The sequence below is a fragment of the Planococcus citri genome, chromosome 3, assembly GCF_950023065.1.
Source record: "Planococcus citri chromosome 3, ihPlaCitr1.1, whole genome shotgun sequence".
Lineage (NCBI taxonomy): Eukaryota > Metazoa > Arthropoda > Insecta > Hemiptera > Pseudococcidae > Planococcus > Planococcus citri.
Genome location: NC_088679.1, coordinates 6,903,406 through 6,926,097, shown reverse-complemented (window position 1 = coordinate 6,926,097; position 22,692 = coordinate 6,903,406). Strand labels below are relative to the sequence as shown.

At 34.5% G+C, this 22,692-nt stretch overlaps 1 protein-coding gene across 1 annotated transcript in view; it reads left to right on the top strand.

The window, feature by feature from the left end:
• fax (failed axon connections) overlaps positions 1-18,793 on the top strand; it is a 72,161-nt gene extending 53,368 nt beyond the window's left edge. Inside the window, exons 2-7 of the mRNA XM_065353913.1 lie at positions 806-1,008; positions 10,131-10,266; positions 10,392-10,529; positions 11,709-11,839; positions 11,941-12,091; positions 16,500-18,793. Coding sequence (XP_065209985.1) covers positions 806-1,008; positions 10,131-10,266; positions 10,392-10,529; positions 11,709-11,839; positions 11,941-12,091; positions 16,500-16,592 — 852 coding nt within the window. The 3' untranslated portion in view covers positions 16,593-18,793. The remainder of the gene's footprint in view (positions 1-805; positions 1,009-10,130; positions 10,267-10,391; positions 10,530-11,708; positions 11,840-11,940; positions 12,092-16,499) is intronic.
• Positions 18,794-22,692: the final 3,899 nt, after the last annotated feature.

Sequence of the window (22,692 nt, the reverse complement as noted above, 5' to 3'; positions counted from 1 at the left end):
TTCCTGAAATTATCAAAGACCTACTTTTAGTCAAAAATTACCAAAAAAATCCTAGTTTTCTTTATGACCAAAAATTGTCAAAGATCTGATCTTTTTTTCCAAAAATTTCTGAGTTTCGTTTTCTTTTGCTCAAAATTGCCAAAAAGTCCCGCTTTTCGTTGAACTTTGTCAGTTCCTCTGTTTGTCAAAAATTGATTAATATTCCAATTTTTATGCTGAAAGTAGCCGAAAAGTATCACTATTTTCCCAATAATTTCGAAAAAATTGTCAAAGTCTTGATCAAAATTTTTTTGTGATTTTTTCTGAAAACGTTTGGCTGGTGTTTTTTAACTTTTAAAATTAGTTTTTGGTCACTTTTTCGATTACTTGACTTACTTTTTTTGAGAGAGGGGATTGAAAACGAGCCCTAGGATTTTTTGAAATACAGTCAACATCCTCAATTTTGAAGAATTTTTGGACTGAAAATGATTGAATTTGATGTTGAAAAAGGTCACTAACATGATGTTTGAAAATGAATGAAATACATATTAATTTTGGGGTTCAGTGGTGGGGGTGATAAAATTCGAGTCTTCGAAATAACAACAGATGAAATTCGCTACCTACTGATGGCGTTTGAAATAATTTTAGCTCCCTCCTCCTTCCACAATTTCGTATGTAGCGAGATGAGTGAGAGAAAATCATAATTGACTGGACACCCTGTATTTTAATGATAGCTTCTTTTAAATACATATCTTAAGCCATTCATCTTGCTTTTCCAGAACTCGGAGTAAAATGAATTAATGTTTTGTTTTTGTTTTTTTCGCAGAATGTAGATCACAGAATGAAATTCAAATCGAAAAAAGGCCAATTGCCATTCGTCGAATTGAACGGTGACGAAATTGCCGACAGCTCGTTCATAATCAAAGAACTGAGTCAAAAATTCGAAAAGGATTTAGATGCCAGTTTGGATAATAGTCAAAAAAATATTTCACACGCTATTATTTCAATGATCGAAAACCATTTCCACTGGTAAGTCTGGTTTCTCGTCTCGTTGCTATAGAAATACTCGTACGTAATGATAAGAATAAAAATTAGCGCTTATTTTGCGTATTTTATACTCGTAAACCCTATATCAAGTACATATATCGCCCAAACGCCCATGTAATCGTAAGTCTGCGAGTATGCTCTGCGTGTGCATAATTAATATCTACCATAAATACTTATATTAGAAAGGAATCGTCGCACGCGTAAGCTCATTAATTGCGTCGGTGGCGGGCTTTTTTTTAATCCTCTCGCTCTCTCCCCTTTTTTTTCTTCTTCTGATATGTGCCATGCCATACGTCAGCGTAATATAAGTGTATATTTATGCGAGTAAATGAGTATGTGCTGTAGTACATACATTAGGTACATATGTACATAATATGGTTTTCATAAGTAGCCTGCGAAATGCTACTATAAATAGTTGCGTGTGTAGTGTACGAAAGACTGAGAGAAGTACATTTATTTAACATTAATCAGGCCTATTTAGCGGGCTATTGCTAATCGAGTGCGAATAGCTACGTATAAGATGAGGAAAAAGGAGATGGTTTGGTTGTATAGTATACGATTAACGAAAATATTAAGTGAACGAGCGGTAAGGTGGTACGTATATTTTTCACGCGTTTACACTAATCGATTCGGTTGGCTTGGTTTTCGTCAATCGACAGCGAAAACGAAAAGCGAATAGCAATTGGTCGAGAAGTTTGGTAAATGGTCGCGAAATTCAAAGGTAGTTAACGAGGTTTCGTGAGAATTCCATGTCATTAGTAGTGTACTGGCCAACAGGAAGTTGACTTTGGTTAGTTGGAATGAATTTTGAAATCGTGTTTGCGGAATTTCATTAATTTTGAGCTGTGGTGGGTTTTTAAATTTCAGCCCTTGAGTTATTTGATTTCCCTGAAAATTTTAGGCATCCAACTTTACATTATGTCGTACCAAAAAACCTTCCAAGTTCACAAAAAATGAAAAAAATTGAAAATTTTACGTTTTTGCATTCGAAACTTCAGATTTGATGTATTTTAATCAGAAAAAGTTGGTTCTGATTCCCCCTCCCCTTCTCACGGTAATTCTGACGCAGAAGTTTGAAATTACTGATGAACAATTACTGGCTTTGATGGATTTCATTTTTAGTGTTTTTTTTTTGGTCAACTTTGGGAGCCTATAAACATGTAAGGGGGTCAACATTGATGCAGGAACAAGATAGGTTCTTGAAAAGGTTACTTGATTTGAAAAAAGTTCCAACAAAAATGAAAAATCTGCATAAAATATTTTACAAACTTCAATTTACAATTTTTTCACTTTTTTTTTCAATTTTGAGACTTTATAAAAGAGGACATTACTTTTTTGGGTGGGTGGTGGAGGCCGAGGAAGGTTTATTCTCAAATAAAGAATTATGTACAATGTACATAGAAAGAAATGAAAAATTTTCGAATGTATTGAATTTTTCTGATGTGTGTCAATTTTACTCGACAAGAATTTTATAAACCATGGTGAAAAACTTGGTACTAAAGGTATTAAAATACGAAATTATCATTAAAACCTTCATAAGTTGACGAAATTTGATCAACATTTTGGTGAAAGAACATCAAAGACGTCGTCATTACACGTCAAAAAAGCATCAAAATTTTGACAATTTTCCAAAAACTGATTAAGTCTTACAAGGGAACCTCTTGAGGTGTCCGCCTCCGATTTGAACGGGATCGCGATTTTTGGAAAGAGCATGTTCTAAAACCCCCAAATCCAAATTTTCAGCTGCCCAAGTTCATTTTTCGATTTTTGGCGAATTTTTGAAAATCCAGAATTGACTATTTTGGTGATTTATGCTTTTTTTTAAAAAAAGTACGTACTTGATCAGTTAAAATGTTCGAAATAAATCCTAAAACTGATATTAACCCTCAAATCCAAATTTCGCGATTTCCAGCCATTCTGGAGCCTCCAGCGCTATTTTACAATTTCTCCAGAATTTTGAATTTGCTCCAGAAGGCGTGAATATGAAGTTGGGCAGCTGAAAATCGAGTTGTGTGTTGTACTCGATCTGTTCAACGAGTTTATCCACATTTGAGTCGATTTTGGGAGGGACACCTCAAGAGTGGTTTTTTGACCAGCTTTTTTTTTTATAATGAGAAATCCAAAAAAATCAAAATTTTACCGGTTGTGAGGAAATTTTTGAAATTTGCGCGAATCGCTCTATTTCGTCCACAACAGCCCCCCCCCCCGAGGCCGAGTTCCGCCATTTCCAGCCATTCTGGAGCCTCCAGCGCGATTTTTTAATTTCTCCAGAAGGCATGAATATGAAATTGGGCAGCTAAAAATCGAGTTGTGTGTTATACGCGATCTGTTCAACGAGTTTATCCACATTTGAGTCGATTTTGGAAGGGACACCTCAAGAGTGGTTTTTTGACCATCTATTTTCAAAACTGGTCAAAAAACCACCCAGTTTTTTTGTTGAAGAATTGGGGGGGGGTACTGAAAAAAAAGGGTCGCGAAAGTCGCGATTTCGAAAATGGGTCGCAAAAGTCGCTAAAAAGTCATCCAGACTTTGAATTTTAGCCTTTAGGAACTTCTCTTATTATTCAGGGTGTCCACAAGCCTGGAAAACCTGGAAAAGTCAAGGAATTTCGTAATTTTCACGCAAAATCCCTGGAATTTTGAAAAAACGAACAATTTCAAATTTCAGATAAGGACCTGTTATGAAAGGAAAACATTATTTTTTTACTTCTCAAACCACAAATTTTCAAGAGCTTTTGCCCTCGCTTCGCTCGGGCTTGTTTTCTTTTCTTTTTAAACAACCAGATAAACATTTCTAGATAATATGTAAAAATCAAAGTTTTAAAGCCAAAAAATGAACACACGAAAAAAAAATCGTTTTTATGCATTTCGAAATACAAATTTACAAGAGCTTTCGCCCTCGCTTGGGCCTGATTTGTTTTCTTTTTCAAAATCAACTTCCTTTAAAACAGCATTATTCAAATTCTAAAATTTTAAAAGCCAAAAAAAACCTACTCGTTCTCACATAAAAACCCTCGTTTTTATGCCTTTCGAAATGCAAATTTTCAAAAGCTTTCGCTCGACCTTTCCTTCAAAAAAACATCATTCCAATATTAAAATTTAAAAAATCAGAAAATAAACTCTTCTCTTTTAAAAAAACCCTCGTTTTTAGGCATCTAGAAATGAAAATTTTCAAAAGTTCTCGCTTCGCTCGAGCCAATTTGTTTCTCAATTTTAAGATGAACAAATTTCACATTTTGATGCCTCCAAAAATCCATAATAGTCCGGCATATGACAATAGGAGTAATTGCACCCCACCCCCCCCCCCCGCCGATCCTCCGGGGCAACTTTTTTCTTAAAGGGGACACCCTAAGGAACATTTTAGAGCAAACTTGCCAAAAAAAAAGTTGGCCTTACTTACAAAATGGCGGCCATTTTGGTTGACAGGTCAGCCAAAATCGCAAATTTCGCGTTTCATCATAGGACTTGCACGAAATTTTTCAAACTTTACAAAGGTAGATCGAAAGATCATGCAAAAATTCATCACCTGTCAAAATTTCAAGTGCTAAAGTGCGTTTTTCGATTTTTGGTGAATTTATTAAAATCAAATTTAGGCCAAAAATGAGGGAAAAAATCAAAATTTTACCAAATTGACCAAGAAAGCTGAGATTTGGGATATACCCTATTTTCGACATGCCAAATCGATTAAAAACGGTTTCAACCCGTTTTGAGCAGTTCTGGAGCCTCCAGCAGATTTTTGAAACTCGGAAATTCCCACAAAATTGCATCAAACTGGAGTTGTAAAGCTGAAATTTATTCTAAAAACTAATTTCAATACGCTACGAAGTACTGCAGGTGAATTTCAAGTCGTTTTGGAGCCTCCAATGACTTTTTTGAAAATAACCGGAGCCTCCAGTAGATTCTTGAAACTTTAAATTTCTCCAAATTTCATCAAACTGAGATGGAGAGTCGAAATTCATTCTGCAAACTAATTTTAACACCCTCTGAAGACGACTTCAGGTGGGTTCAAGTCATTTTAGAGCCTCCAGCAACTTTTTAAAAAATTACTGGAGCCTCCAGTAGATTTTTGAAACTTGAAATTTCCCCAAAATTTCATCAAACTGTGATGGAGAGTCGAAATTCATTCTGCAAACTAATTTCAATAAGCTACGAAGTTGACTGCTGCTGGATTTCAATTTGTTTTGGAGCCTTAGGCGACTTTTTGAAAGGTTATTATATGGCATTTTTTTGGAAAATTGAAATTTCCTAAAAGTTGCTGGAAGCTTCAAAACCATTTGAAACCACCATGTAGTCTGCGAATTAAATTTCAGCTTGCCAACTCCATTTGATAAATTAATGTTGGGGAAATCTCAAGTTTCAAAAATGTACTGGAGGCTCTAAAATGGCTTGAACCCACCTGAAGTCGTCTTCAGAGGGTGTTAAATTAGCTTTCCATCTCCATTTGATGAAATTTTGTGAAAATTTAAAGTTTCAAACATCTGCTGGAGGCTCCTGTAATTTTCAAAAAAGTCGCTGGAGGCTCTAAAATGACTTGAACCCACCGGAAGTCGTCTTCAGAGGGTGTTTAAATTTGTTTGCAGAATGAATTTCGACTCTCCATCTCAATGTGATGAAATGTTGTGAAAATTTAAAGTACTTTGGTAGACTTCTTGTCTCAGAATTTGAGCAACATTTCGTTTGGTGAAAATGGCGTAGATTATTGAACATCACGTATCAATGTGACCAAATGTCTTCAAAGTTGAAAAAAAATTTGGCAAAAATTGATGAAATTTTAGTCAAATTGAGGTCAGTTGGCAACAATTGCTTGAAACATCGTTCAAAGCGATGGTAAAGTGTGTCTATACAATCAAAAGTTGAGTAATACATATAAAACTGTGATCTGCCCAACTCTCGATATAGCTCAACAATGGAAATTTCTCGCTACCATAAAACACGTCGTCTATCTTATACCGGAAGATCCCCATCTATCATTCCTAATACGAGTAGACCAATTAATAAAAGTAAGAAGCACCCACAAAAAATAACATCATCTACGCACACACTCGCAGGAGATACGCACAACCACATATTCCAACCATTCCAGCATTTCTTACGTAGCTCCGCCTTTTCGTTAACCTCTGGTAAAAGCATCGTTATTACGCATAATTACCACTACGATAGGAACCCCAATTAATAAAAAACCTGCGGGTTTGTACTCTCGTCCGCTGCTCGGTCCACAATAAATACGTAAATTGAAGCCAATAACCACCGAAGCTCTATGTACTGTACAATTTCTTCATCTTTCTCGCTCTTCACTCTCTTTAAATGAAGTAGGCAGAAATACTCACGTTATTCTACATAATATCCGAAGTCCGACACCTCTCAAATCATCGCTACCGAACCAGGTATAATTTTCCTTTCGCCACACTCTTTGGGTCTTTTAACTTGAGGAGTTAGCTAGATGGAAATTGTCCACCTCCCCATAACTCTCTTCAAGTCGGGAATCCAAAAATGACACACGCAAGTCGCATAAATCGGTCTCGCGAACGGTCTATATGGTCGTTTCGCATGACCAAGAACGCACCACCCCATCGCGTGGCACCTGCTATTTGGCTGCCAGGCAGCCTCTTGTCGCCACTATCCACTCCTCAAGAATGGCGTGGGTCACCCCTGCACTGGTCCCTGCTGCACGACAAATGCAATACACAATGTACCGTTATACACTTACTCGTATATGCATTTTGTAGCGCAGCAAAATGACTCACACACGTGTATAATAACACACAGTATACATGCCATAGTCGTCGGACGGTCGAGTCGCCTGCAATTACAATGCAACCCCCTTCGATTGTTCTATAACCTTACAACTACACATACACTTCGAGTATGTAGTTGGTAGACTATAAAGTTGGAAAAGTACTAAAGTAAAAAAAAAAGTTCGAACTAGGTATACTAAGCGCAAATATTTACTTAACCGAGCAATATGGAATGCTTTATAGAAGAAATTCTCGTCGTATTTTTCCCCCCTCCCACTCCTCTTCGACGAACGTACCTAGACCTACGCGTAATTTATAAACAGATTTTATAAACACGAATTCATTACCACCAGTATAATTCTATGAAGTCGTTTATAGTATATTCGACATTAATAATTGAGACCCCCGGTATTCTGGCGATCACAGCCAAGTTGAACTGAACCCAGGGGTAAAGAAACCCAAGTGCAACGTATCGTACGTATTATGGGCGAATATTACACGGTCGTACTCGTACTAGTGACGTCATATTAATACGTATTTTAATAATAGACTTTTTTCTCTCCTCAACATTTTTTTTTTAATTACGCCCGCGCCAGCCAGCGAGTTTCTCTCTCGTTCATTTATACTTATGTACACTTTCCCTTTCCATTTCATCGCGTACACAAACTTGTCATAAATATCCCTTCTTCGAAGAACAAATTGTTTATAGATTCGGAAATGTACCGTTGTTAAAAATGGTTAATCTACTCTCGTTCTTGACGCGATGAAATTTCGTTTATTCGATAATATAAATACGACTGCTTCGAAGCAGTTTGATTTGAGGGGGAGAGGGCGAGAGATCCAAGTTCAACGAATGAAAAAATTTGAACTTGAACGGATTAATTGTAAAATTGGTAATTTTGAAAATAGATCACAACACCCTTCGATATTAATGAAACCAAGTTAGACCGAATTAATATTATCCTAAAAACCTTCGTAATCAAAATTTCAACCGCTAAATGGTCTTTTTTTCCCTCAATTTTTTGGGGGATTTTTTAAAATTTGAAAAATTTAGCAAAACTGTTTTTAGGGCGATTTTCAAGCATTTTTCAAAATTATAAATTTTTCTGAGCAAAACGAACTAATGCGAATGATTCTTTCAATTCAACTCCCATATTATCTTCAACCAGTAGTTTTAAGCCATTCTGGGAGCCTCCAGCGATTTCTTTAATTTTCTACAGAAATTTCAAATCTCTCTTTAAAGACCAAAAGTGAACTTACCCCCATATAACTTTGGTCAGTGCTTATTGGGCACCCTGTCAATCATTTTTGGTGGTTACAGTAAAATTCCACGAATGGTTCAAAAGTAAATTTTTGATCAACTTGTAAATATTTCAAAAAAAAAGTGGAAAAAATCCAATTGGGTTATTGTATGTCACAAATCAGTCACTCACGAAGTCTCAAAATGTTGGTCAAAATGTGAAAAAATACCAAATGTCGTGTGACATATCGATTGATAGGTTTTTGAGTGCGCTGAATACGAAAATCAACTTATTTTTTGGATCCGACCCATCCAAAGCCCCTATTAACCCCCCCCCCCCCCACCATCAATTTCATGAAAATTGAAAATATTGTGTGACATATGGTTTATTAGGTTTTCAGATGCGCTGAATACGAATATCACCTCACTTTTTGGATTCGACCCATCCAACGCCCCCTCCCACTGCCCCCCCCCCTCAAAATTTCATGGAAATTGAAAAAATAGTGTGACATATGGTTTATTAGGTTTTTAGGTGCGCTGAATACGAATATCACATCACTTTTTGGATTCGACCCATCCAACGCCCCCTCCCACTGACCCCCCCCCCCTCAAAATTTCATGGAAATTGAAAAAACAGTGTGACATCTGGTTTATTAGGTTTTTAGGTGTGCTGAATACGAATATCACATCATTTTTTGGATTCGACTCATGCAACGCCCCCTCCCACTGACCCCCTCCAAATTTCATGAAAATTGAAAAAATCGTGTGACATATGCTTTATTCGGTTTTTAGGTGCGCTGAATACGAATTTCGGCTCATTTTTTGAATTTGACTTCTTCAACCTCCTCCCCCTCCCCTTCTTCAGCTTCTAAATTTTCTGAAAATGAACAATATCGTGTGACATATGGTTTATTTGGTTTTTAGGTGCGCTGAATCCGAATATCAACTCATTTTTTGGATTTGACCTATCCACCCCTCCCCCTCCCTTGACCTCATTTCCTGAAAATGAAAAAAATCGTGTGACATATGGTTTATTGGGTTTTTAGATGCGCTGAATACGAATTTCGACTCATTTTTTGAATTTGACCTCTTCAATCCCCTCCTCCTCACCCTTCTTCAACTACTAAATTTCCTGAAAATGCAAAAAATCGTGTGACATATGGTTTATTAGGTTTTTAGGTGCGCTAAATACGAATTTCGACTTATTTTTCAAATTCGACCCCTCTAACTCCCTCCCTGACCCCTAAATTTCCTGAAAATGAAAAAAATCGTATGAAATAAGTGGTATATTGGCGGAGAGGGAGCGTTATAGGAGTCGAATTCAAAAAACGATCGTTGATATTCGTATTCAACGCTCTCTAAAACGTATATGAATCGATATGTCACACAATGTTTGGCACTTTTTTACATTTTGACCAAAATTTTGGGGCTATGCTTTGGCGATTTCCTTCATAAAAAATTCATGGTTGAAAATATGATAAAAATATGTGCTATCTTGACTGTTTTCAAATTTTTGAATTTTAGCTCCCGAATTTGGGAAGCATTTTAAAATTGAGCTCGAAAAAAAAGCTGAACTTGAAGTTCTGAAATTTTTTGCATTTGAAAACTACTTTCAATCAACTTTAAAATGTTCCGAACAATTGTTTACCCCTTTGCATCAATCTCGAAAATTTGAACTCTAAAGTTTGGTATTAAGATGCAAAATTTAAAATACAAATGCCAAAAAACCGCCCCTCGGCCCCTAGGAGGTTATGGGGTGGATTAATAATGACAATTTCCCCAATACTCTTAATACCTGTAGATAACCTACGAAAAAGTTTTGGGCAAAATTGTAGAACCTCGAATCAAAACGTGACTGATTTGACATGGATTTTTTTTTGATACGAAATGACCCATTGAAAAAAAAAGTGGAAGATCTAACAAATCGTTCTGGAAAGATCATTAATGAAGTATGTTTTTTCAAAAGTCCGTGAAAATGGGTGCGTGAAATTTTTGAAAATTTGCGATAATAAGGAATCGTGATTGATTATTATTTTAATTTATAGTACTTATTTAATAACTCACTCTTATTTGTTTACTCTTTAATAATATTTGCAAGTAATCTAATTCTTCGTTTATTTTTCTTACAGGGTTGTACATTACTGGAAAGTCAAGAATCCCGATAATATGATCCGCGGATATAAACTCAATTTGCAACAATTTTTAGGCACTCGTTTTCCAAATGCTATTCTAAATATTGTTTTCAAGTTCCGCTTCAGTCGTAAAGTGAGTATTGCTCGTATTTTCGTTCGCATGCTTCGATTAATTATGGAAAAAAAATTGACGATGATTGCTATCGCGTCCTATATTTGTACGATACCTAATTTAATTGTATTTTTTTTTCTATTTAGGGTTTGAGAAAAGCTAGAGCTCAAGGTATGGGAGTTCATACGCCCGAAGAAATCGAAGAATTCGGTAAAAATGATCTTAAAGTTTTATCCGACTTGTTGGGAGATAAACCGTACTTCTTTGGAGACGAACCCACTGTGGTGAGTTTAATTTGATTATAGAATAGAATATTGATGATCAGAATGAAATGAAAAGCAGAGGTCATGTAGTTGGTGTTTTTTCGCCGAGAAATTAAAGTTCACTTCGTGTAAATTTTTTTTTTGTAAATTGAAAAAAATCAAGTTTTTGGTGTTTTTTTTGTCTGTGTTTTTTTCTTTCCACGAGACCTTTATTTGGTTGATGAAATTTCTGCTGTTATTTGAGAAATCTCTTGTTGATTTCAACATAACTTGTTCAAATTTTGAGGAGTTACACGATTTTGAAATTATTGTAGACGATTTTTTTTTTTTTGCTAAACTTCCGATATCTCGGGTCAAAAAAATTCAAAAGAAATTGATAAATTAGACAGACGATTAAAATAACTCGTGTAATTAGTGGCTAATTATTCACGTACTATAGTCGAAAATACACAAGTAAAGAGATAAACGCGTATCAATTCTGATAGAAATTCCTGTCCTATGTTCCATTCTGATTATGGTGTTGTTATCGCTGCTACAAAACTACAATAGATTAGTGACGTAATCGATTGAAATCCTATCCGATATAAATGTTTATTTTCGTATTAATGTTTTTCCGTTCGGTTCGCGTTTTCGATGAATCGAAGGGAAGGAAGGCAAGAAAAAGAAAGAGAAAGAGATTGTTGTGGTAATAATAATTGTTTCGATAATACGCGTAAAGTTGTTGCTGCTCTCTAAACAGCATCGACAACACAAACTCTCGTTATAAATAGATGCATTATCAGTTTTGTATATGATTTAATTACTTCCATTAATGCATACGAGATATTAAATTTCATTCGCGGTGGCGGTGCATTCATCATACTCTTCTATACGGCCGTTCTTTTACTCGCAGTACTGCGTGTAAAAGAAGCCGGTCGTTTTCTTCTCTAGTATATATTTCGTAATAGAGGAAAGAGTATCTGCAGGGCGAACAATGCTCTCTCCACCTATTTGTTAAACGACCAACATATGACCTTTGTATGTATACGTTAATTTATTATTACAAGCGATAGAGATGATGATGATGATGGGCAAGAAGAAGAAGAGAATGGAACGTGCTTCTATGTGGATTTTTTCCGCTTTACTATTACTATTTTTTTATTTTTTTACATTTTTTGTACTTTGTGATTTTTCACGCTACTTTTTTTCTTCCATTTTCAGCTCGATGTGGTGGCTTTTTCACAATTGGCCCAAGTCTACTTCGTAGATAAAGAAGTCGAGTACCCGTTACGAGACTATTTGAACGAAAATTTCTCCAATTTGGTCGGACACGTGAATAGGATGAAAGAAAGGTAAGGTGGTGCAGTTTGATGCGACTGCGACTTGCGATCACGAAGAGAATGTAGGATGATGGAATACGGAGATATTGATGCTGGTTTTTGTGCTCTTCTAGGTGTTTTGCCGATTGGGACGATATTTGTAAAACCTTAGATATGAACGCCCATATTCCCAAACCTGTTGCCGAAGAAAAAGAAGCCAAAACTAAGGACGAAGAGAAAATCGCCGAAAAGGAAGGCGACAAGATCGGCGACGATAAAGATAAGGTAATTCGATCTTCTCGAGTAGAATAAATAATAACGAAAGTGAAAAAACAGCTGCGTTGAAGTGAGTGTTGATTTAAAAGATCGAGCTCTCTTTTTTTGGCCCGAAATAATTCGAATGGTACGAAAAAAGTTAGTTACACAGTTTTGTTGTCTGTAGGGGGTGAAAATCGATTATATTTTCTTGTTCGAATGCGTTGGAATTTGAAAAAAAAAATTATCAATTATTATTGCACCCTTAAAAGTGGATGCGAAACTATTGAATTGGATGAATTGAAAATTTTGGAATTTTTGAAATTATTGGGATCCTCAAATTAAGTGATTTTTTTTAATCAAACAATTTCTGAAAAAAAATCAATATTTAGCAAAACCTTGGAAATTTTTTAATATCCAAAAAAATTCGTTACTACCCCTTGAATTTTTTAAATCTTCAAAAGCTAGAAAAATTCTAACCTTGAGTGTGAAACCATCGTTTTTGAAAACCTATTCGGCACCAAACCCCTCCCACCAACAAAAAAATTGGATCGCCTTAGACGATTTGTTGGGAAAAGAGCTTTTCAAGATAAAATCTTAGTGAAATTCTTACTTTCTCTAATTTTGACAAAACTCACCCAAAATGTCAGTTTTGATGTAAAAACGTCACAAAAGAAATTAGCCCACCTCCCCCTCCCCCCCTAGTTCGAGAAACATGCCCATATGGGCTCCAAATTCAACATTCTCGTTCTCCAGACGGAATGGTCCAAAAATTGTAAAACTTTCATAGAAAATAGTCACTAGTTTTTTCAAAAAAAAAATTCCATATTTTTTTAAGGATTGTTATTTTTGTGTCTGTTTACGTACTTTGCTTGAAATTTCGTTTTTTCCAAAAATGTTGACTTTTAAAGTCCAAACTCGAAAAAAAATGAAAAAAACACATTTTTTTTGCAAAATTTTGATTTTTTTGAGCATGAAGTATTTCATCAAGCAATAATTATTTAGGCAGCAATTTCATTTTTTTTTGTATTTCGAAAATTTTTGAAAAATCAAATTATTTGACTTCTGTTCTGTTTAGCATTTGATTTATTCGAAACCAATGAAGTCGGTTTCGCCAATTTTCCTGAATTTTTTGCAAGTTTCTTCTGATGGTCGAGTAAAATGATCGTTGAAAAATTACTGCGGCGATCCTTCGTTTACTCCTTTTTCAAAAAGAACCAATTTTCAAAATGGCGTTTCAACTTCCCGGAAGGGAAGGGAAGGAGCACATAATAGTTCCCAATTTCGCTGAAAACTCTAAACCGTACAAAGGTAGATCGAAAGATGAAGCAAAAATTTATCACCTGTTAGAATTTCAAGTGCTGAAATGCTTTTTTCGATTTTTGGTGAATTTTTGAAATTCAAATTTGGGTCAAAAATGAAAAAAAAAGAAAATCAAAATTTTACCAAATTGACCAAAATAGCTGAAATTTGGGATATACCCTATTTTCGACACGCCAAATCGATTGGAAACTGTTTCAGTCCGTTTTGAGCAGTTCTGGAGCCTCCAGCAGATTTTTGAAACTTGAAATTTCCCAAAATTTCGTCAAATGGAGATGGAAAGGCGAAATTCATTCTGCAAACTAATTTCAATATGCTATGAAGTCGACTGCTGATGGATTTCAAGTCGTTGTGGAGCTTCCAGCGACTTCTTGAAAATTACTGGAGTTTGTGATTTTTGAAACTTGAAATTCCCACAACATTTTATGAAATGGAGTTTGCAAGGTGAAATTTACTTCGCAAACTAATTTCAATACGATATCAAATGGTTTTGAAGTTTCCAGCTACTTTTTGGAAATTTTAATTTTCCAAAAAACGCCATACAGCCTTTCAAAAAGTCGCTGGAGGCTCCAAAACGACTTCAAACCCACCAGCAGTCGACTTCGTAGCGTATTGAAAGTTTCAAAAATCTACTGGAGGCTCCAGTAATTTTCAAAAAGTCGCTGTAGGCTTCAAAACGACTTGAAATCCACCTGAGTTAGTTTGCAGAATGAATTTCGGCTTTCCATCTCCATTTAGTGAAATGTTGTGGGAATTTCGAGTTTCAAAAATTTGCTGGAGGCTCCAGAACTGCTCAAAACGGACTGAAACGGGTTCCAGATACCCTGTGAGTTGGTTTGCAGAATGCATTTCGGCTTTCCATCTCCATTCGGAGAAATGTGGGAATTTCGAGTTTCAAAAATCTGCTGGAGGCTCCAGAACTGCTCAAAACGGGCTGAAACAGTTTCCAATCGATTTGGCGTGTCGAAAATAGGGTATATATTTCAAGTTTCAGCTTTCTTGGTCAATTTCGTAAAATTTTATTTTGATTTTTCCCCTAATGTTTGGCCTATAAATTTGATTTTCAAAAATTCACCAAAAATCGAAAAAGGTACTTTAGCTCTTGAAATTCTGACCGGTGATGAAGTGTTGCCTGATCTTTCGATCTACCTTTGTGAATAGGGCCACTTTTTTTTTTTGAGGACAAGGGCTAGAAATGTTCCTTAGGACTCCCTTTTTAAGAAAAAAGTTGTCACGGTGGATCGAAGGGGGGGGTGCATTAGATCCTTGTGCGGGCTCCCCGATTAACATTATACATACTTTGCTCTCATTTCTCAAATATTTTGTCACTTTTTTGCTATTTTTCAGTCACTCAATTCACTAAAAAAAATTAAATAGTGGATTTCATGCCTGCAATCATTTTGCACCTTTTTGATATTTCGGGCCTGAGCCCTCATCTGAGGCTTAATTTCGGCTTCGAGAATAAAATAAAGTCATCAGAACATGAATCAGCGTCTATAAAAATCAAGATTTCGTTACTCATGTTACATTTTTCGAAATTTTGTTTACTCCCCTCTTCCATTTGGCTTGCTCTGAAATGTTCATTTTTCATTTCAGGGTCAAAATCAGAAGTTGATAACTTCGAAAACTCATAACTCGGGGTGCTCAAATCACTTTTTGATAATTTGAATATTTTTTTTATTGTTCCCTCCTTCTTTTTCGGGTTAATTTTTCGAAAATAGTCGATAAAACATGATAAGTGATTTGTGATGGGTTATAATTTTCTGGTGCATTTCCAAATTCTGTATTTTTTCGAGTATTTTCGAAATATAATCACTCCTATGTAATTAAAGGAGGAGAGATGAAAAAAATTTCAAATAATCGAATAAAGTTTTACAGACAGGTGTAAAAATTGAGGTTTTCGAGAGCGCTGATTTCTACATATTTTTGAGACCAGTTTGGTCTTGAAATATTATAATCGAGCTTTTTTGGGGAGGGGATTGTGGCTCAAAATTTCGAAAAATTCATATAGATATTATTGCTTTGCAGAAAATTGAAAAAAAATAGGTATCGGATTTCACGTTTTCAAAGGTGCTCATTCTCATTCTGCAATCCATTTTAGCCCAAATTTAAATTGAATCTGTTTTAGAAGGAGTTAGGACCCAAAATTTCTAAAATGAAATATGGGTATCGAATTTCAGATTTTTAAATATTACGCTGATTCTGATTCTAAAATCCGTTTGACCCCAAAATCAAAACTTAATCGCAAAAAAGAGCGTCTAGAATTTGGAAAAATACGATACATTTTGTTATTCCTGCAATTTTTGCAGTTTAGTATCATCTAAAATGATATTTCAGGCCCCGGGCCTTTCTTTGGGCTTCTCGAAGGACTCTAATTTCGATTTCAGTCGAGTGTCAATTTATATCAAAATCAAAATCAGCATCCTCGAAAATTTATTTCGAAACTTGTACACTTTTTTCCAAACATGAATATTATTGGAGATCTTCACAAGATCTTTTCACGAAAAAAATTACCCCCCCCCCCCTCTCTTTCCTCTTCCTCGTACCGTAGAAAATAAAAGTAAAGTCCTTCAAAAATGCTGAACAATGTTTTGAGATGGAATCTTTCTGAAAAATGAAACTTTGGAAAAACAAAAAAAGTTTTTTTGCTAAAATATTCCGTTATTAAAATTAATTTTTTCAATTCAAAAATTATAAGTTTTGAAGAAGAACTTGAAAAAAATTAACGCTTTGAAGATGGTTCGTTTTCAAAATTAATGTATCTGGGGCAATAATGTTATTGAAATTCGAGGTTGAATTTAAAATTCCAACCTTTGTACAATTGTACATACTTTTTTTCAATTTGAAAACAGGTCATTTTTCTTATAAAATATTTATTGTTGGTCTTCGAAAGTGGCATCAAAATTCAATTATTTTAAAAATGGTATTTTTGGAAATTTTTAAACCATTGTTTCTTCAATTTTGTTGCAAGATAAATTACTTACTTGTTTTTTGAGGTGTAAAATTTATCGAAAAACTTTATATAATTTTTTACCCAAATTGATTTATTTATTTATTTATTTATTTTTTTTGAATTCTGAATTAACTAACGAATGTACTTGATTTCTTATTTTTACAGCTGGAGAAAGACAAAGAAGGCGAAAAAGACGTCGACGAAAATAAAGATAAGGGTAAAGAAAAAGAGAAAGAGAACAAAGAAGACGCTAAATAAGAAATATGTAGTTATTAACGATGGTTTTTTTTTTAAATTATGTAATTAAGTAAAATACAAACAAACAAAAAAAAACTAAAGAAGAAGGAAAGAAAACGAACAACAACAACAAGAACAAATTTATATATATTTTATTCCCTGTTTTTATTAATTTTTTTTTTTTTTTTTTGTTCTCCCTCTACATTCACCCACCGTATATCTTACTCGTATGTTCCGCTTTTACCAGCTTATTTCTTTTTCTTTTTTTCTTTTTTAAAAACATCACCAAGGTTTTTATTGTCCGTATGTGTCTCCCTCTTTAGCATTTTTCGATGTGTTCATTTGTGTTTCTCTCTTTAACTTTTCCTCTCTCATTCTTTTTCTGTATCATCCCTTTTTAATAATTACTTCACGTTTGTTTCGTTTCTCTACGTATACAAAAATCAGTCTACTATTGCTTTCAATAATTTCCACTACTTAAGTCTTTCCTCTGCTCTCTCAGATTCTTGTGTAAATACTGTTACATCGTGGAAATGTATAATTAATTTATCGATTACGTTTTCTTCCGCATCGAAATCGTTTTGAAGATTTTCTTTGTGAGATGAAAATCCATTGCTGAGGATTTCGATACGAAAGAAAACGTTTACAAGTTGCTGGGCTAGCGAGCAGAGGGAAGATTTAATGATTATTCTATCGCGAAAGAAAGAAAAACATAGGATAGGGCATTAGATGTTTAGGTTTTTCATTCGGAATTTTTTTTCTTATATGTTTATTTTACCATTTTACCAAAGTACGTAAGAATTTTGATAATTTTTTTTCCAAATTTATACATTTCTACGAAATGAATTTTTTTAACGGAATTTTTATTCGATTAATCGCGACGACGATTGTGTAAGTCGATGTGATTTTTGGACGATACTGAATCAAGTTGATTGATCGGCGACGTTTCTCGCGCGAGAGACGCTCGGCCATTATAAATTGTGATGTAAATACGATGGACGATGGGACAATGCGGCATTTTTTTTTTTAGGCTTCGCTATTACGCAAGATTTTAGACGTTAGTTTAGTAGTGTGATTTAAAGAAGTGGAAGAAAAAAATTTGGGTCATCTTGGAAAAAATTTTCAAAGAGGGAATTTCAAAATGGGAGGAGTGAATCTCATTCTGGAACCATCGTGTGTGTGTGTGCGTTGCTGAGAAAAAAAAAGCTTCAGTTGGCCGAAGATGTAAAGCTATCGAGTTTTGTTGATTTATTATTTTTTTTTAAAAAAACAAGGATGTATACATAGTGTTATTTTGTAAATTATTAATGTACTCTCTTCGATTTTTATTAAAATTAACGTATTTGTTTAATGTGGTAAAATTCAGGGGGGTAGGGGGGAATTCGGCTTTCGAGCAAGAATATTACGCGTTGTGATTGGGTTCTCTCTCGTGTCTGGTCTGGTTTTGTTTTTTCGATCGGCTTTAATTTTTTGCTCAGTTTTTTTTTCATCGTTTGGAGAAATTCTTTTGTAAAATAATTTACACGATTTTATTATAGAGATGAATTTTTTATACGCGAGAAATTGTTTCCCAAAGTGTGCTCTCTAGTAGAATATTTATCGCAATAGTGACACGATTTTTTTAATTTTTATTTTTTTTTATTTTCAAGTTACTGCCAAAATAAAATAAAAGCGCTTGTGTGGTCTCTTGTCTCTCTCCTTTTGATTTTTTTTTTTTTACTTTCTTTCCAGTCTGGTAATAGATGAATTTTTCGAAATTACGATATATTTTGTGCCTAATGATATACATATTATAAATAAAGGATACAGAAAATATTAGTAATTATATGGTAAGATTTTTTTATATCATTTTTATCTTTTTATTATATTGATATATGTTTAGTTTTTAATTTTTAAGCTAAGCAGAGATACAGCCTCTGTGTAGAACCCTTTATTTTATTTTAATATCGTACCGTATATTACTTTAGAATAGTTGTATTTTTTTTCTGATTCCTTTTTTTTTTCAGTGGTACACACTCTTCATTTTATTTTAGTTAATTCTCATTGCATTCTCGTACCTCTTTTTTCCTCTCTCTCTCTCTCCTCTCTTTCTATCTCTCTTTCTCTCTATCTTGAAACACTGATTTGATACTATTCATACTGCATTTTCGAACTGTGTTGTAGTTTTAACGTGTAGTGTGAATGTAAAGTCAAAATGCTTACGATTAAAGATATAAAATATTGATAGTTTTTTTTATTGTGTGATTTTTGATGAGTATTTTCAACGTGTTTTCTCGACTAAGTTGGCAGAAATGCGAAATAATTTTCTCTCGATGTCAAATGAAAGTGCAAATGCCCGAATTAATAGTTCAATGAATTGGGTGGAGAGGGGGTGAGCCTGATTTTTTAATACATTTGGGCTTTTTCAGAGGGTGAGGGGAGATTTTCTCTATATTTCTGTCAACATAGGCCTATTGGGAAAATATGTTGAAAATGTGTCGTTTTTTCATGTTTTTTTTTCAATTAGTGGTTTTCTTTTGATTTTTTTTTTTTGTCAAATTACCTTTCTTTTTCAGGAGCGATTTTTGAACAGATATGATCTGAACTCTCGTAACCAAAATTTCAGCTGTTCCAGTTGGTTTTTCGGTTTTTAGGAAACATTTTTAATTTTACTATTTTTGGCGATTTATGCTTCTGTTTGAAAAAAAGTGTAATTATTTAGTAAACATGATGAAAATTAGCCCTGGAACTGTTATCAACTCCCTCAAACCGAATTTCATTGAGTTGAGGCTTATTTTCAACCTTGTGTAACGAGTTTATTCAAATTTGGCCAGATTTCCAGGATCCAGACGGACTCCTCAGATGTGGTTTTTTGTCCAGCATAACTAAAAAACTCAAAATCAAAATTTTTCAATCGTCGAGAAATTTTTGAAATTTGCACGAATGACTGCATCTTTCTCAACCCCTCTCCCTCCCCCCCACATATGAATTGAAATTTCACTGGAGCTTCCAGCGCGATTTTTGATTTCTTCTGAAGGAGTGTAAATACTTATTTGCTCTAGGTAGTTGAAAATCGAATAATTGTGGATTATTTTCGACCTGTTTAAACTTTACAAGGCTCATTCAAATGCGGCCAAATTTTCAGACGGGACACCTCGAGTACGTATTTTAATAATCACCATTCTCCAGTTATCTTGCCTGGAAATCGGACCAAAGGTGAAGAAACCCTTTAAACTGGTGGTGAATAAGTCACAACTGAATTTTCAACTGCCCCAAATTAATTTTCACTCCTTATAGATAAATTTTTAAATGCTGGAGGAATCAAAAATTGTGCTGAAGACTCCAGAATGACCCAGGAAATGGTGAAATTCGGTTTAGGGGAGGTGATCTATTATTATATTAATATAAAATTGGTACGTTATGACAGTATTTTTCTTGGAAAAAAAAAAAAAATGTCTAAAACAGACAATTTTGAGTTTTTAAAGATTTTGTCAAAAATTGAAAAATCAATTTGACCCGCTGAAATTTTGATTTTTGGGGTTTCAGACTGTGAGACTGACAATGCTGTTTCCAGAAATCACAGGGCTCGTATTGAAATTACTTGAAGTAACTTTTGGTTGCTGAACTGAAGTTGCTTTTAAAAAAAAATTTTAATTCAATTTGCCAAAAAATTGTCGAAGACTCGCTTTCTATTTTGTTGAAAATGGCAGAAAGTCTCTAGCTTATCTATCTTGATGGAATTCAAAGGCGTTTAGTTCGAAATCTTGAAGTTCGTAATTACTAATTAGTGACTTCAAATCAACATTGTGAACTGCATTAAAACGCAATGATAACCTCAAATTCGCAATCAGCGACTCAAAATCAGTATTAAATCTCGTTAAAATATGAAAATGCCCTCAAAATCGTGGTCAGCCAACTCAAATCAACATAAATACGCTGATGATTAAGAATTCCAGCAAAAAATAATTAGAATTAATTAATTTCAGATGAAAAATTGAAAGCACCTCCGATTAAAATGTAATAATATCCCTAAATTCGTAATTAGCGCCGTTCAAATTAGCATAAAACTTCATTAAAATGAAATAATAACCTCAGATTCGTGATCAGCGACCTCAAATTAGTAAGAATCCGTTGATTTGAAAAAATGAAACATCGATATAAATGAATTACGAGAGAAAAATTGACGATACCCCTTCAAAAATCACGATAGGCAACCATTTTGACCGCGATCAGTTAGTTCGAATTTCAAACGAACATGCAGCGCCATCTATTGAAATATAACGGAACTTTCGTTCTGTTTTTAAAAAATCGAGGTTTAAAAAGTAAGGTAATGAGAGCTAGATATGCGCGTGGCGCTATCTCTCGGAATATTACGGAACTACTTCAAATTCGAGTAATAAAACGCGGTTTTCGATGTTCTCTCTGAAGTAGTTCCGTAATATTCCGAGAGATAGCGCCACGCGCATATCTAGCGCTCATTTTGTCACTTTTCAAACCTCGATTTTTTATAAACAGAACGAAGGTTCCGTTTTATTTTGATAGATGGCGCTACGTGTCCGTTTAAAATGATTTCGGAATTCCGACTGAACGGAAATTTTTTGTATACGTGAACCAGAATATGTACGGTACGAAAAGTTGCCTATCGTGATTTTTGCAGGGGTATAATTAAATTTTCGTCCACATTTCGATTATTATCGTTATTTTAATGAATTCTTACTAATTTGAGGTCGCTGATCATGGTTTTGACATTGAAATTATATTTTAATGCGATTTTAGGCTAATTTGAGGACGCTAATTATGAATTTGAGGTTATTATGATATTTTAATGAGGCGCAAACTTGGAAAATGACCTAAAATGTTGTGTGAGGTATCATGATATATTATGTTTTCGAACCTTCTCAGCACGAATTTCAAATTATTCTGGCGTCAATTTGCTCAATCATCACGTGAGGTATCGAATTATATATTTTCGAACCTACTTAACACGAATTTCATATCAATTTAGTGCTAAAATTGAAAGGAACCGCAGTGCAGAGGGCTCAAATTTTAAAATGAGCTTAATCATTATTGACGTGTCAGAATATTATTTATGAACCTCCACGACACGAATTTCATATCATTTCTGAGCCAAAATGAGCAGAAAACGTCTCAATATTTTCGCCGAAAACCTCACAGGGGGGCTCAAGCAAGATTATCCAAATGTTCAGTAACATCTCAAGAATCCAAATTATTTAATAAAACATGCGAACTTACCTGTTGAATCAATTTGTTCAAATTGCATTTCTTGCTCACTGTTTCCGTAATTCTTCATTTACCTAATAATACTTGGAGTTATTAACCAATATTTACCAGCTAAAAGGAACTAGACGATGAGATGAAGTTCTAAAATCAAAATCAGAGATTTTTGACATCTTTTTTTTTTACCAACTTTCCTCCAATAGTTGAAAAAAGGTTCTCGAATTTGATCCATAATTTTACCAATTTTCCCCCGCTAATTTCACATCGTTCAATCAAGATAGGTACAGCAGTTTACTGGCTTTCCATTCTGCAATTTTTCCCGATTAATTTTTTTCCCTCAAACTTTCTTCCAGACGTAATACCAACATCTAGCTGAAATAAAATGATCATTTCAAATTTGTCAAGTCTTGCAACATGAGTTCATGGCATTCGACTAAAGCGCCAACGCTGCGAGATAGGCTGAACTTATCCTCAAGGCAAGGTACATAGCTGACCCCGCTGGCAGGTCGTTATAACTTATAACTTCGTACAAGTGTAAAATTTACAACACGCTGACGTCAGCGTAGGAATAAAACTTACACTCGTACGAAGTGATAACAGACCGCCTGAAAAGCGCCAGCCTACATCCCATTTGATAAGCCGATCCTGTAAAAACCGCGGTCAGCACATGTACCCAAGTAGACGGCGCACGGATTTCTGACTGTGAGAATAATTAATTTGGATTTTTTTCAATCGCTACTTTTGGTTTTGTAAGATTAGAAGTTCAAATTTCGAGCGATTTTTTCAACTAAAATTTTTCATAATCCAAGAACAATTATCAAACACTTATGTACCTATGTATAAAATTCAAGAGTATACCTATATTATCTACTCTTGTCGAAGAATGATAATCAGAAATCAACAT